Source organism: Paroedura picta, chromosome 17 (assembly GCF_049243985.1).
Source record: "Paroedura picta isolate Pp20150507F chromosome 17, Ppicta_v3.0, whole genome shotgun sequence".
NCBI lineage: Eukaryota > Metazoa > Chordata > Lepidosauria > Squamata > Gekkonidae > Paroedura > Paroedura picta.
In genome coordinates, this window is record NC_135385.1 from 24,340,416 (window position 1) to 24,355,982 (window position 15,567).

Consider the following 15,567-nt stretch of genomic DNA (forward strand, 5'->3'; position numbering starts at 1 on the left):
TACTAAACGTGCATTTCATTTGAAGTATCTACCTTTCAACAAGTTGATTCTTCTTTTCTTTAATCCCTGAAAGTTATCCTAATACAATGACTATGTAGCACAGTTTTTCAAGCATCCAATTCTATGGGTGAGGGGAGTCAGAGTCAGACCGACCCTCCCAGTTATGTGGGTGTTGGGCAGCCGGTAGGCCCCACACGCTGCTCTTTCACACAAACTATTGTGTGAACTATCAGGACCCGATGCTTGGCTTAATGAGAATCCGCACATGCTCCATCTGGAGGGTTGCCTGTTCAAAAGAACCGTCCATGAGTAGAGGAAGATGAATACCGTCCATCTCATCAGGACGTAGGTGCCTCCAAATGTCACACAGATCAGATTTTGGAAGGGAAAGAACGGTGGGAACATCTGCAAGGCTGGAAGATTGGAAGAGTTAGAGGACGTTAATTTAGAAGGCCACAAGTTCGGCGACCTTTTAAATTAACCGGCACAGTGTCGAAGATCTTTATTTCTGGAGCAGTCAGAGCGTGGATCTAGCCCCATACTTGAAGCCTCATCCAAGTGACTCCCTCCCTCCCTACAAAACCGGTGAGCGGCTGGTTCTCACAGCCACTTCCAGAGGAGAGCTAGAGCAACGGTTTTGGCATGAGCTGTTCTGCTCCTTTATCCCCTCCCTTCTGCATGGCTGGTCAGAAACCACGTATCTGTCTCCGTGGGCACAAAGTGGACCTGAGGGAAAGCAAGGGAGCAGAAGTCCTTTGAGGACACGCTTGCTGGGCAGCCAGGTTTCATTCCAGCATTAATAAAGTGGCTGCAAGCACTAGAATGCTGCACAAGTAGGAACTGCCCAGCTCAGGGTGCACGGAGGATAGAAGGAGTACGGAACAGGCTACTCAGAGGACACTGCTCCCGTCCCATGAGCGATGGGGAAGATCCAGCTCAAAGGCAGCCCACCAGGTGGCCAGTCCCCAATGGCAGAAGGTCACCCTCCCTGGCCGGGCAGTGCTGGGCTCCCCTCCCCTCCCCTTCCCCCAGGCACCCCACTTGGAAATAACGGAGGCCACACACACCGTTGTTTTCTTTTAAATAGAAGCGAGGTTCTTTACAGCACCACGAAAAGCCATCAAATATTATTTTCCATAATAATAACAACAAGACAGGAAGGTTGGATGTCAGAGGCAAGAAGAGGAGGTTGGCACCAGGATGCATAGCTTTGACCGAATGGACATACAATACAGGTTCCATAACTTAATAAAAATATATGTTTCATATATATATTACACATATATATCCAGCATTAGAATCTTGGAATACTTTTAAAGATACAACTCATTTTTTTGTTTTTTGTTTTTTTTAATCTCTCTTTCTCTCTTTACAACAGATATATTCATGTGGTCATTTTGTTCTTTTTAAGTATTTTTTTTATTTAATAAAGTTGTGCCAGACAAATTTTGGAGATTAGCAAAGACAGACCTATCCGTACTTGGAGAAGAGAGGGGTGAACACGACACTCCCTCCGCCCCGCCCGTGGCCACCCGGTTCTCAAACAAACAGAAAGTGGGAAATCAAAAAGGACAGAGCCAAAGAACCAACCTGAAGAGTATTTCCAACTGCCAAGCCATCTTCCAGGCCAGACACACATCCTTGTGTGCACGCCAGGAGGGAGCTGCACGTGTCAAAACTACATCCACACACACCGACGCCTCCCTCCCTCCCCCCCCCCCGCCCGGTTTAGTTTTCTGTTTGTGTTAAAAAATAAAAAGAAGCAGAACACAGAAAATAACATGATGGTCGGGAGACGAGATTGGACCAAAGAACCCATAAAAGAAGGCACATCTTTTCCTTTTTGCTAAAATGGTGTAGAAAAGAACATGGCAAAGAAGAAGAAGAAGAAGAAGAAGAAAAGATACCCATGCCACAGAGGCATATGTCAGCACTCCCCCCAAAATTAAAAAACGGTACCTTTTAAAACCTTGTGCTACTTTTAAAGATGGCCTCACCACAAGTTGGGGGTTAGGACAAGTCTACTGGTCAAGCGATGCTCCAGTTCTTTCAGTTCAATCTCTTAAAACTGCCTTAATATACAATTGATAATATTAACTCTTTTTTAAATATATATTAAAGTCCATTCCTTTTGCTAATTATCTTGGGGAGGGGGAACCGATCGGTATAATCTTTCTCCAATAATTTAATACTCTATAGCTTATTTCTCCTCAACCCTTCTAGAGGGAAACGTCTGGATTTTGTCTCCCACATTTTGCAGTGCCGAACTAAGGGGGCTTTTGCCCACCGAGCACGGTTAAGGATGAGCCCCGGGGGGTCCCCAACTGCGTCATGAAGGAGGAGAGCTGGAGGGGAAGGGGAGGGTTTCCTGAGCAGGTGGTCTTCCTCTGGGGGCTTCCGAGCAGACGAAACAGGTTGCTTCTCAAACTAAGGCAGGGTCTCCTTGCCGCCTGTCTAACCCCCCGGCTTCTAGTTTGCTTGCTTGCTTCTGGGAGGAGGAGGAGGAAGAGGAGGATGGAGGAGGACCCCAGAGGGAGAAAGGAGCCCCCACGTTGCGGCCAGGGGAGGGTTCGGAAAGGGGGCCTGCCTCTGCACAGTCAGACAAGGGCTCCACAAGGGAGACGGACCTCTGGAAGCGCAGGATAGACTCTGGCCACGTGGCCTCAAGGCAGCGGATGCCACGTAAACACTGGTTTCGTAACGACACAAGATCCTCACGGCTGGGGGGGGGGGGAGCGCGAGGCACGAGGGCCTGAAATCTGGACCGGGATGAAACAGGGGCTCTTCCTTTTTCCATTGCGACCAGTGCTTGTCCTGCTGTAGATGGCGAGGGAAGCGGGGAGGAGGAAGAGACCGAAGAGGCACGATGACGGAAAGATCCGAAGGGCCAAAGCCAACAAAGGACCCCAAGGGGGCTTGTGGGGGAAATGCCCCCTCTGCCACCACCCCTCTGCTTGGCACCTGCTCGCCGGGAGGCCACCTGTCTCTTGGGGCCGCAAGGAATGCCCAGAAGCCACAAGGCAGCCAGGGAGATACCTCAGCAAGGGGGTCAGGACAGGACAGGACTGCATGGGGTGACCTCTGGGCTCGCGGGGGCATAACGCCCAAGGACCAGAGATCCCCTCGGGGAGGGACGCAAAGCCTCACGCTGCCGTAGCAGTTTGGGAAGCCAAAGGCCACACCGCTGAAAGCCGGCTCAGCCTGTGAAGGGCCCACAAGCGAGGAGCCTCCAGAGGCTTGTGGTATGTCCATGGGGTGGGGAGGAGGGGAGGCAGAACGGAAGCGACCTCAGAAATCCAGAATGCAGCAAGAGGAGGGTTGGATGCACCACGCAGCGGGCCACTCTCAGGGCGGAGAAGGCCGGTTCCTTGGCTCTCTCGTGGCAAGAAGGAAGGGCTAAGTCTCACCAAGGGGAGAGCAATTTTGCTTAAGGAGAGGCCCCTCGTGGCCCCATCATGCCCCCAGGAAGAGAGGGGCCGGTCCGTGCTCTGGGGACCGGCCTTTTTGTGTCGCTGTAGGGACCAGGAATCCGTCACTGGATTCCCAGATTGTGCTTGTCTAAGACGGCATGTGCCCATCGGGAAGTGGCCAGAAGAGAGAGAAGCCCTGGGGAGCCTCGCGGAAAAGCTACGCCTCCCATGGTCCTTTGGCGGACGGCTGCTCCAAGGCCTGCTTCCCTCTGCAGCTGGGAAAGGTCTGAGGGCAGGACAGGTTCAAGCCTCCTGCAGAGATTTTGCCTCCTGGGCCAAGGTCTGCCGCCCAGCCTCCCCGCAGCAACCTCTCCCCCTAAACTCCAGAGCAACAGAGGCCCTCCCAGGGAACTCTCGAAGGATTGTGCTGCTCGCACTCCGCTGTGGGGTTCGTCTCCCCTCCGCGGGCCTTTCCTCACTCACCCCACGCCCACAGAGCGGGCCTCTGCGCGACAGAAGCAAAGAGGGCTCCGGAGTCCGAATGATCTCCCTGCTGCAGACGTCTCTTGCCCGAACCTTGCAAGGTTTCTGGCTACCTGCGGAGTCCGTGGAGACCGAGCGAAGGTCTCTGGCCGCCACAGGCCCCGAGGAAGGGGCTCCCTGCCAGAAGGGCTGAGTGGTCACCCGACATTCCACAAAACGCCACCCGCACAAGTCGCCCAGGCCGGCCCACCCTCTGCCCAGCAGCCCCCTCCTCCCCCCAGGATGAAGGTGGGGAAGGGGAGGCGGCCTTGTCCCATCGGGGGCGAGCTCTTTGGAAACCAAGAGAAAGTGCAATGAAAAGTCCCTCATGCTCAGAACCACAAATGCTATTTGCCCGGAGATATAGTTCAACCTTTGCCCCCCACCCCCCACCCCCAAGCCCCAGGAATAAATATTCTTCGAGGGCCGCTGCAAGAGCGGCCGGGGGTATTTACAAGGGGGATCCAGCCAGAATGTCTCTTTTTCCCTTCCCCCCGCCCTGCTTTTCAAGTCTCAACACCGTATCAGTCATGCAAGCATACCAAAGCTTTTTGCACGTCACCTGCCAGCAATGAGGCAAACGAACAAAAACGAAACCCAAAGAAAAGGAGCTTATTTGCCAAAAGGGACTCGTTAACGGAACAAAACTTCCCACAGTCACAAGCTTCATCGTCACCAGAAGAAGACGAACACCTTTGGGACAAAGAAAAGAAGCATGCAGCCCACCCCTCGCCCCACCCCCTCGCCCTGGGCTGGCGGCTTCCCCACCCCGTCCCCTGCTCGGCTCTCCCTCCCCGCGGGGCCTGCCCTGCCCTGCCCTGCCCTGCCCTGCCCCGACGGCAGGCAGGCAGGCAGGCAGGCAGGCAGGCACAGCGACCGAGAGGGCAGGGGCACGCAGGGAGGGCCACGCTCACTCTTGGAACGATACCGACACGAAAGGCAAGAGGGTCACGGGGACGACACGCCAACCCAACGGGAGAACGAGGACAGTCAGCAGCAAAGGACGGGAGACTCGGTTGTGCCACATTCTGGTCACAGAAGGGAGGGGAGGGGAGGGGAGGGGAGGGGAGGGGGCTTCCAGGACGGGGACGCCTCCCGGACTGACCGCGGACGAGCAGAGCAGGCCGCTCGGCCCCCGTGGCCCCCGGAGAAGGCGGCAGGACGGCGTCCAGCCTGCAGACGAGGAAACGGTGGGTCGGTACGAGGCCCGAGGGCCTTCTGCTTCCTCCGGAGGGTCCCTCCAGCTGTCCGCCATTCCCCAAGGTCAGCAGGTGGGTTGGGCAGGTAGAAAAACAAGGATGCGCACCAGAGAGATTCCCTTGCTCTTCGTCGCGTTGCACATCGGAAAAAGTAGTCCCACGGAAAGCCGTTCCCGAGCGTCTCCGTTGGTTTCAGCACAATCCTGAGGTAATCGTATCTTCTTTGTGCAAACCTCAAAAGACGGCGGAGGGGGGGGGAGGGGGCGATGCTCGTGGAGGCGGTTGTGCCCTTGTGCCCTTGGCGGATCCTGAGGGTTGGCTGGCTGCTTCTCCAGCGCTCATTCCAACATGGCGTCCAGCTGGTCAGCGAGGTCGTCAAACATGCTGCCGATGTCGTCCAGAATACTGACTGTGCTCTTGGATTCTGCGGTGGAGCTGAGCGGGGAGGAAACGCGAGTGGTGAGTGAGGAGGATCTCCGTCCGTCCATCCGTCCGTCGTGCTTTCTGCCCCCACCCGCCGGCAGGAGCCCCCCTGGCTCTCCCTATCCATTCCCCACCACTTATGAGAGAGCAAGTTGGCCTCCCTGCGCCAGCCCTTCAAGACAACCCCAAACTGACCACTGGTCCAGAAGGCCGCGGGCCAACAGCTGTCACGGGTGAGCCAGCTGCCGAGAATGTGAAGTGGACCCTTGTAAAACGCCCACTCCAAGGCCCTTCCTGTCCTGGGACCCCCTTATTTGAGGGACTGGCACCTCCAGTTCTCAGGCAGGCCCCTGTGGGCCACCCTGCCTCTGCTTAGGAAGGACCGTCTGGACCAACCAGGGCCCAGGCCTTTCCCGTGGTGGCTCCAACTCTGTGAGACGGGCTACTTGGAGAGGCGAGAGGGGTCCCCTCCGTGGAGATCTCCAGGAGGGCTCCAAGGCCCGCCAGTTTGCCAGGGCTCTCGAGGGGGGCTGGATGGGAGCCCTCTTTGAACGGATGGGGAGAGAGGTTGGGCTTGCTATTTTGCTTTTGGTTTCAACTGAAAATGTTTTTAACTATTATCGTGAGCCGCGTTGAACCACGGCCCAGGGAGAGACGCGAATGCTTGGATGCATACGTTAGAAAACTAAACCCCATCGGGCCTCCCCCGGCTCCGTCCTCCTGCCCTCCCTGGCCCCTCTTGGGCCCTCCTCCCACCCCAGCGGGGGCCCTTACTCTGAGGCCTGCCCATCCTCCTGCTTGATCTTCTCCTCCACGGCTTGCAGGGCTGCCGCCAGGGAGGCGCTCGTCTCCTCCAGCTTCTGGTGGGCGCTCTCCGCGCTGACCGTCTCTGTCGAAGGCCCCGCGATGGACGAGCGCGGCGGCTTGACCGGCACCGTCTGAGGGGGTCCCCCGCCGGGCGAGAGGGGCTTTGCCGGGCTGGAGCAGAGCGACGGGGGCGTGCTCGAGGGCTTGGCGGGAGGAGCCAGCTGCTTGGCAGGCGACGGGGCGGGCGTGGAGCTGGCGCTGGCCGACTGCAGGGCGGCGTGGACCTTCGGCTTGGGGGCAGTCGGGGGAGGCATCGGCTTGGGGGAGACGGGGGGCGGGGTGCCGTGGACTCGCTTCACTTCTGCAACGGAGATCAGAACCTCAGGGCTCCCGCCACCCCCAGCGCCCCGGAAAGTGCCTGGCTCCAGAGAGATGGGCACAAGGGCCGGGGGCTTGATGGGACCGTGCATTGGGGTCGCTAGGCGAGAGGAGGGGGGTGGCCGAGCAAAGGACTGTGTGCTGAGTGGCTTTGGGGCCCCCGGGAAGCAAGGAGCACTTACCTGGACTGCCAGGGCCAGGGATCGGGGCCCTCCTGGAGGTGGGCGTGGAAGGGGCCTTCTGGGGGAGGACCGGCTTGGGAGACACAGGCGGCTTCGCGGGTCTCTTGCCTTCGCCGTCTGCAGGGGGCTGGGCTGAAGCTCTCTCCGGCGGGTCCGCAGGGCGGGAGGGGTCCGTGCCACTCATGTCCGAGGCCGGCCGGCGCTTGACCGTGGCGGTGCCGTTCTGGTAGACGGACAGGGGTGCCGGCTCCTGCTCCTTGTCTTTGGACTTCGGCCGCCTCTTGACCGTGTCCGACTCGGTGAGGAGGAACTGCTGGCCCTGCTTGGCCCGGATCCGCCTCTTGAGCGTGGCGCTGGCCTCCACTTTGCCGAGGTCCCGGTGGGGGAACGAGGAGCCCTCCCCGCTCTCCGCCCTGGCCACCCCCATCTGCCGCGGCCGCTGCTTGATGGTCAGGTTGCCCTCCTCGGCGAAGGGGAGGTTCTCCCCAGAACCGCTCTGCGGGGAGGGGCCGGCGGGCTCTTCCCTCAGCCGTTCCGGCGGGCCGCCGTCTTTCGCCGTCTCAGACTTGACGCTATCAGAGCGGTCCCGGCGGGCGGCGGCCACTAGCCCGGTGACAGGGCCGCTGATGGTGCGCCGGCGGTTGACCACCTCGCCGTCCAGCCCGATGGCGTCCTTGTGCTTCACGGCAGCCAGCACGGTCACCACCCGGGAGTGCTCCGGACTAGCCGGGTGCACGGCGACCCCCGGAGGCAGGTAGTACCCGTCGGGACTCTTCCCGAGGCCGGGGGGCTTCTGCAGGGCCAGTCCCCGGACCCCCCCTCCGATGGACGACATTTCCAGCATCGCGGCGATGCTCTTCACGCTCCCGGCGCTGCCCGTATCCACGGTCCCGCCGAAATCGCTGGCGCGCCTTTGCTGCTGCTGCTGCTGCTCCGGAGAGAGCTCCGGCCCCTCTTCACCGTCCCTGGGGAAGTCGTCGCCCATGTTGGTGCTGGAGATGGCGGAGCTGGAGCGCTTGGGGGGCGGCGGCGGGGGCCCCTTCTTCTTGGGCCGCACGGCAAAGGACTGGCTGCGGTTGACATTCTTGTCGTTGCCCGACTGCCCCCGCACGGAGTGGCTGCGCCCGACGCGCCTCTGGACCGTGGCGTAGGGGCCGGCGTCCGGCACCAGCAGCTCGTCCGGTTCCTGCTCGCTGTCCGAGAGGGCGTAGCGGTTGAGGCTGTGGGCCCTCTTCTTCGGCCGCCCGCTCTCCTCCTCGCCGTCTCCGGCCTGGGGGGGCAGGCACAGCACGGGCACCGAGACGGGCAGCACGGGCACGGCCTGCGCCAAGGGTCCTGCGGTGTGCGGGTCGCCCTCCACGGGCTGCGGCATGACGTAGGCGAAGCCCCGGTGCGTGGGGGACTGCGGCAGGGAGCGAGGGGACATGGGGCGGTCGGACTGCGGCAAGAGCTGCGGCGTGGGCTTCACCTTGGCCGTGGCGTGCGGCATGCAGACGGCCTGGGGCGAGGCCGGGCGAGGCTTGGTGGGCGTCTGCGGGGGGGTGTAGTGCCCTCCGGAGGGGGGGAAGGACTGCCGCGGCTTCCCGGGCACCGGCGGCACGCTGGCTCGCTTGACGCTGTGGCCGTGTCGGAGGCCGCGCACTTCCTTGGGGAGCGTGGCCGGCCCTTCCTTCCCGTCCCCCACGAGGTACTCCTGGCTCCGGGAGATGGCGGCTCCGGACGATTTGGGCCCGTCTCCCAGCAGCTCTTGGGAGCTGCTCATGTGCTTGGCTCTCCCGCCGAGGCTGTTCTCGTGGACCAGACGGGCGGAAGGGCGGAAGGGGGCCCCTTCGCGGATGTGCCCCACGTGGTTGGCTTGCTTCTCCGCCCCCTCCTCGCCGGTGCCTGTCATGGCCACCTGCAGCTCGCTGCTCAGCTCGCTGTCCTGGAACGTGGTCATCTTGGGGGACTGGCATTCGGCCGTCTCCTGCTGGGGGGACTCGATGGCCACCGTGTCCTGCGACTGCGGGGGCCCCTTCTTCTTCAGGGTCCCGGACTCATACTTGATGTATTCGGCCTTCTGGATTTCGGCTAACTTCTTCACGGCTAGCATCAGCTTCTTCTGGTGGCCTAGAGAAGCCCAGGAGGAAGCGGTCTGAGTCCCCCTCAACGGAATCTCAGCGGCCCTTCTGGACACTCGGGTTAAGAAGCCCCCCCTCCAAAACCCCTTTTCCTCGGCTCAGACCAGCGAGGGCCCATCTATTCCAGCATCCTTTCTAACAGAGAGGCCGGGGAAGGCCTCAGCCTCTACGTGCTGCTCTTGGAGAGTCCGGGGGAACGGTTTGTGAGACATGTGAGACGGGAGGCTGGGCTGGAGGGACCCTCCCTGGGCTCTCCTCGTGCTCCTGAGCTTCCCCCACCCCCTACTCCCAAGGGCCCGTCCCGGAGTCCCACTGGCCCCCCCTTCTCACCCACCCAGTTTGGTGATGCCGATCTCCTGCAGGTCCTCCCAGGTGATGTCGGTGATGAAGTCGATGTTCTCGTAGCCGTTCTCCACCAGCACCTTGAAGTACTGCCCCAGGCCGATCATGGAGAGCCAGAGGGCCAGGGTGGCCTGCGGGGGGGGGGGGGGGGAGAGAAGGGGGGGAGGGAAGGGGCAAAATCAGCCTGCCCAAGAGAGCGGCCCGAGTCGCAAGCCCCGGGGAGTTCATGGAGAGCTGGCCAGGAGGCTGTTTTCTCTGGGGCCGGAGAACCCCTCCAGAGCCCCACCGAGCCCGGCCGGCGTGTGAAGGGGCTGTATTCTTACCGGCTTGTATTCCGGCAGCCATTCCGGGATGCTGAGATTGTTGATCTCCGAGGAAATCTTCTTCCTGTGGCCCGGTTTGGTGACCCCGATGGCCGTCAGGTCCTGCCGCAAGAGAACAGCAACCGGCCTTCATTGGATTCAGAACGGGGAACCTGCACTGTTCCCCTCGGCCCCAGCATGACTCCGCGCCAGCCCTGCACAGGGAAACCTCACCCCAGGAGGGGAATCTCCGGCCTGCCCCTTCCCTCAGCCGTCCCCCGAGCACGGGCCCAAAGGCGGCCCTGATCCAGCGCACGGCGCTCTCTCCCTTTGAGAAGGCCGGACGGGCTGCAGGAGGGACGGCTCACTTTCTCATGAGATGCTGTGGGTGGGTGGGGAAAGCTGGCCCCGAAATTCTCCCTGGAGGGAGGACCGGGGCGAGAAGGACGGCCACGCAGGGAGAACGAGCACAAGGAATGCACCGGGAGGGCTGGCTGGAATCTGAAACTATTTTTTACAGATCCGGGTGAGCGGCCATGTTGGTCTGAAGTAGCCAAACGCAAATTGAGTCCTGCGGTGCTTTTAAGACCAGCAAAGTATTATTCTAGGCGTGAGCTTTTGTGCACAGGCCCACTTCCCCAGGAATCTCGAGAGTGCAAACATAAGGAGAGTGTAAATCCGCAGGAAAGGGGCCACTATTTGCACCCGGGTGGCTCCTCTTGCGGGGCCTGCCACAGGAGCTCACCCTTGGAATGAAACTCAGTTGGTCGGAAAGCTGCTCTGGGCTCTGATTTTATGTTTTTCGCAGGCCTCCCCAGGGCAGGTGCAGCCGGGAAGCGGCAGCAATGGCCGAAAGGCACCGGGTTCTCCCGCCCCGAAGGCAGCCTCGTTTCCCTCACCTCCGGCGTCATCCGGCTGATGGTGGGCAGGTCATACCCGGCGTTGATGAAGTTGGAGGCGTAGAGCTGCAGCTGGAACTTGCACAGCCACTGGAACACGGCCTCCGAGCTCTGGAGGCAGGAGAGGAAAGAGGGGGAGTGGGAGGGGGAGGGGGAGGGGGAGGGGGGAGCCACCCGCTCGGTCTGCCCCTTTTCAAGCAGTTGCCCGGAGCCCCGTCCGGCGACCAGGAGGGGCACGTGGGTGGTGCATTCCTCTCTCGGCCACCTCTGGGGCCTCTGCAGGAGGGCCGGCCGAGGGAGGGAGGAGGGGGCGGCTGACCTCCTTTCCCTGCCCCCTGGCCGGCCTGCTCCAACGTACCTTCCCTTCCGACACGGGCTCCAGCTTCTTGACCGGCTGCTCGCCATAGGGCTGGCCGGGGTACAGGGGGCTGCTGAGGCTCGGCGTCCGGGAGGAACCTGCCGGGGAGGAGCCAGGAGTGAGGAGGGCCTGCAAGGACTCGGCCACGATTTCAGCTCCCATCCCTGGGTCAGTGGCCGGCCGGCCCGGCCCCTCCTCTGCCTGGAAGGTCACTCTGCACAAGCCGCCCCCCCCAACCCCCCCCCCGGGTCTAGGAGGGGGTCCTCCTGGCTTCCCTGTAGCCAGCCTGCTTCACTTTGCTTCCTGGGTGGATCCCTAATCCCCCTCCTATTGCCCCGTTCGGTGGAGGGGCTGCTCTGCATCCATCCTGCCCTCTTCCTGAGCAAAAACAGCAAAGTCAGCCCGGCCGAGGGCAGCGTTAGGCACCCCAGACACCCCAGCGGAGGAGGAGATGCGGCCAGGGGCTGGCGGGGCCACTCCCTGCCTGAGGAGGAAAATGCAGCCAGTTGTCCCATTCCTGGCCCTTAAAAAACGAACCCCAAACTTCAGACAGACACGAAAAGGGGTGAAGTAAAAAGTCTCCCTGTGGGAACACAGAGGAGCAAACAGACACAAAGGTGGGCCGGCCTGTGCTGCAGGGGACCCCAGAGAGGAGGGGAGCCCTGAGGGGAGCCGGGCCGGTTGATCTCCCTTGGCCTTACCTACCTCGCAGGGCTGTCGGGAGGAAAAGGCTGAGGAGACGCCTTAGAGGACGGGCTAAAGAACAACCCGATGGGAGTGTGATGGATAGATACAGAGTAGACCCCCATATTCCAAAGCAGGAGCGAGATTTGAACCAGGGTCTCCCCTTGCGGAGGAGGGGCCCACCGAAAGCAGAAGCCAGCCCCCCCCCCAATGGGTCTGAGAAAGGGCTGCAGAGGACAGGCTCCATCCTCCAGGAGGGCCAGGGAAGCAGGCAGGTAGCCGGCCGCTCACCGCCCAGGGCACGGAGCACGTGGGAGGAGGCCAGACAGGAAGCCAAGGTCACCTTGAAGGCATCCCCCTCTGCCCTGACACAGCCGGCTGGCCGGGAGATGCTGGGCGAGCCCCTGTCCGAAGCCCACCCCTCTCTGGAGGGCCAGCGCAGGGAGAGAGGGACGGAGCAGACGTGTTTGGGTCTCTCTGCCGGGGCAGGAACAGATGGGCCTTGGGGGGGGGGGGCAGAGAGGCGGCCCCTCCCTTCCCCAAATGCAGCCAGCGATCCTCCCCCCCCCCCCAGCATGGAGGGAGCCCCAAGCTCGGCACAAACACACCCCAACCCCAAACCTCTCCGCAAAGCCCCCAGGGAGCCCCCCTGGCCGTGACAAGCCGCACCCTTCAGAAGCGGGGGACAGCCATCTGCCATGACACCCCCCCCCAGAGGCCTTTCCTGCCAGCAAAACCAACATTTGGGCTGCCAGGAAAGGAATTGGCTTCCTCCGATGCTGGTCCGTTCCAGACCCTGCAGAGGAAGGGTGCTTTATGGGGGGGTGGGGGCATCGCTGACATGTCCGGGGCACCGAACCCGAAGCATCCCCCTCCCCCCCTCTGCTGTCCAAGCAGCACGATTCGGTTGACAAGGAGGAAAGCAGAAAGGGAGACCAGCCAGACAAACCGCTCCGCGCCTGCCGGAAGCCGGGCTGTTCCTTCGAAAGCGTCTGGAGGGCCGCCAGGGAGCCAGATTGGGGACCCTCCCCCGGGGGACGCGGGCGCCCCCCTCCCCAGCCCCCCCCCCTCACTAACCGAAACAGCCGAAGATCTGGCAGCAGCACAGGGGGAGGCTCATGGCTGGCCCGGCCGGGTTCCTCGAGCCGAGAAGAGCCGCGCCTCGAGGCAAGAAAGGGGGAGCCCTGCGAGGGCAGAGGGCCGCCCCACGGAGTGAGCTTCCACGCACCTGCGGGCGTCTCCGATGCCTTGGCCGGCCCGTCGCCCACGGCTGCTTCTTGCACAGACGCCTTCTGGGAAAGGACCGTCGCCAGCAGCTGGGGGAGGGGGAGGGAGAGCAGGCGGGGCCGGGTGAGGAAGGGGTCCGGAGGGGCACGGGGGCTCAAGGGGGGGGGGGCGGGCCTGGAGCTCAGCACCTTTTCTCTTGGCCAAGGGGCACACCGTGGAACGCTGCCAGGGTAGCTCCGCCGGCTCGACGTTCACGGCTGCAGTCCCAGAGGGTGTGAAAACCTTCCCCGGCTGCCGGTGAGCAATCTGGGGGTCCGGGGAGACCCGGGGGGGGCCCTCTCCCCCTCCCCACTTTCCCAGCAGCCAAACGAGGGCTGGCCCCTTGCCCAGGGACTGTCAGCAGCAGCAGCAGAGAACAGCCGGTGTGTGTGGGCGGCAGCCACAAGGGGGCAGCAGAGCACGGCAACGCCCGATTCCGTGGGTCAAGCTTGGGGGGGGGGGTAGCCCACAGGGTGGCCAGAGGCTGCAGGGGGCACCACTCACCTTGACGCCTTCCGCACCGGGGTGGAGAGCGTGGCTGCCGCTGCCCGTGCTTTGGCCGCTCCCCGAGCTCCGGGCGCTGGCCACGCTGCCTGTGCTGCCGACGCTGCTGCGGTCGCCGCCTGTGGGCAGGGGAAGGAGGGCTGGCGTCAGGAGGGGGGCAGGGGGGCCGCGGGGGGACCCCCCTTCCGCAGAAGCCCTGCCACCGAGGGCCGGAGGGCGCTGGGGGTCGCAGGGCGTCAGGAGTGACACGAGGATATGCCCACGTCTTCCCGCTTCCCTGGTCCGTCCCATGCGGGTTTGGGGAGTCCTCGGGCAGAGTTACCAGCCGCCCCCCCCTGGCCCCTTGCTGGACCCCCATTCCAGCCGGCCCCCTTTCCCGTACCTGCGTAGGGTTTCCGAAGGACCCAGATCTCTTCCGCTGGGGCTGGCGTGGTGGCAGAGGCCCCCGGGGACAGGTGGGACGGGCTGGCATCAGACCCTCGGGAACCTTCGGGGTCAAGGAGAGCCGTCTTGGGCCCGGCAAAGAGCGGGAGGGCAGGCAGCGTGCCCCCTCCCCAAAGGAGCGGCGCCACTTGGCCCCCCGGGTCCACCCCCCCCACTCAGTGGCCCGAGCTCCGTTCCCACGCTGCCCACGGTCCCACTTTGAGCCTCCCCCCAGTGGGGCAGGGGCCGCTTCGGCAGCACCCCCAGGCTTTAAAGGGGCACAGGCCGTGGGGTTGAGCTCAGCCCCCAGGCCCCCCCAGGCGGACTATCTGCTGGCGACAGCCGGACGCCCCCCGGAAGACCAGGAATGTGGCTGCTGCGGCTCTTCCCTGCCCACTGCCACTGCACAGGGAGGCTCCGCAGAGCACCACCGCTTGGCCTGAGTGGTTCTTACAGAGGTGGAACCAGCCAGACCCTGAGCCCCTCGGGAGGGGAAGCAAGGCCACCTTCTGCCTGCCCAAAATCCATTTCACTGCTGCTCTAGGAGGGAGAGCAACCCCCTTCCCCCCCCCAGAACCTCCCATCCCACCCAGCGACCTCCCTGCAGGGTCGTTTGCCAAAAGAGAGGCAGAGGCAACTTCCCCACCCAGCCAGGCTGAACTGGGGGGGGGGGCAAAGGGAGCCATCCCCCGGGGCTACGCTCATCTCCCACCTTCCTCTGGCAAGCAAGAGTTCAGCAAAGGCCCTGAGCACCCCCCCCCCGACCCACCCAGCCCCCTGGCAGGATTAGGCCCCCCTCCTGCCCTCCCCCGGGCTTCTGAAGGGCTGCAATCTCCGGGCCTCCCTCCGGGGTGTGAGGGCTCGCCCCATAGGCGCAGGGGACCCAATTCTGCGGCCGAGTCATAGATGACTCAGGGCTTCCTGCTTGGCTCCCCACCAAGGGAAACGGGGCAGGGACACAGCCCACCCCCCTCCAAGGGCACCCCGCTGACAGCAAGGGGGCTTCCGACCTGGGGGAGAGTAAAAGGGAAGGCTGGTAGGGGACGGGGGTCACTCAGGGAAGATGAAATGGAGGATGGAGGATGGTCAGGGGGGGGGTCTGCCTGTATTTCCAGCTCACCTTCTCTCCCCAGCCCTTCCCAGCCTCGGGCTCAGCGCTTCTCCCTGCCCAAATGAAGCCCCCCTTGTCTCCCTGTGCCCCCCCCTCAGCTCCTCTGTGATTCCCCCCCTCCATAAAGCCCCCACATCTCTGGCGCACGGCCAGCCACAGGCACCCCCCCCCCCAAGCAGCATGGTGTGGGAGGGGGAGAAGCGAGGGAGGGAGCCCCGGGATGGACTACCTGGGGTGGCCCCGGGCCCCTCCACGGCCCCGTGGGGCAGCCGCCGGTAGCCAAAGGAGCTGAAAAGCGGCGGGTGGGGGGCTGGAGGGGGTGGCGGCGGAGGCAGGAGATGGAGGTGATGGGCGGTGGAGGAGGAGGAGGAGGAGGAAGAGGAGGAGAAGCAGGAAGGGCCATTGGGCACGGAGGCCCCGCCAGCCGCCAGCGGGATGGCCTGGAAGTGCTCGGGGGGGCTGGCGTCCCACGGACCTGGCAAGAGAAACACAACAGCCAAGGTGAAGGGGGGTCCCAGCAAGGGCAGGACGCCCACCGGCCAGGGGGCAGGAGGGGGGCTGCAGGGGAGGGCAGTGTGGCACAGCAGCGGGGAGATCGAGCCACAAAAAGGGAAGCCCCTGGTTCGAATCTCGCCCG

General features: G+C 62.9%; 1 protein-coding gene across 4 annotated transcripts in view; it reads right to left on the bottom strand.

The window, feature by feature from the left end:
- Positions 1-1,064: 1,064 nt before the first annotated feature.
- The window catches only part of CASKIN1 (CASK interacting protein 1), a 45,090-nt gene continuing 30,587 nt past the window's right edge, over positions 1,065-15,567 (bottom strand). For 2 of the 4 annotated variants that reach the window (XM_077316819.1, XM_077316820.1), the window contains exons 11-21: positions 15,160-15,405; positions 13,779-13,883; positions 13,397-13,515; positions 12,855-12,942; positions 10,943-11,040; positions 10,585-10,695; positions 9,707-9,808; positions 9,376-9,514; positions 6,922-9,030; positions 6,329-6,722; positions 1,065-5,566 (exon numbers count right to left, since the gene is read on the bottom strand). In XM_077316819.1, coding sequence (XP_077172934.1) covers positions 5,470-5,566; positions 6,329-6,722; positions 6,922-9,030; positions 9,376-9,514; positions 9,707-9,808; positions 10,585-10,695; positions 10,943-11,040; positions 12,855-12,942; positions 13,397-13,515; positions 13,779-13,883; positions 15,160-15,405 — 3,608 coding nt within the window. In that variant the 3' untranslated portion in view covers positions 1,065-5,469. The remainder of the gene's footprint in view (positions 5,567-6,328; positions 6,723-6,921; positions 9,031-9,375; positions 9,515-9,706; positions 9,809-10,584; positions 10,696-10,942; positions 11,041-12,854; positions 12,943-13,396; positions 13,516-13,778; positions 13,884-15,159; positions 15,406-15,567) is intronic. The other 2 variants (XM_077316822.1, XM_077316823.1) reach the window with 1 other exon arrangement.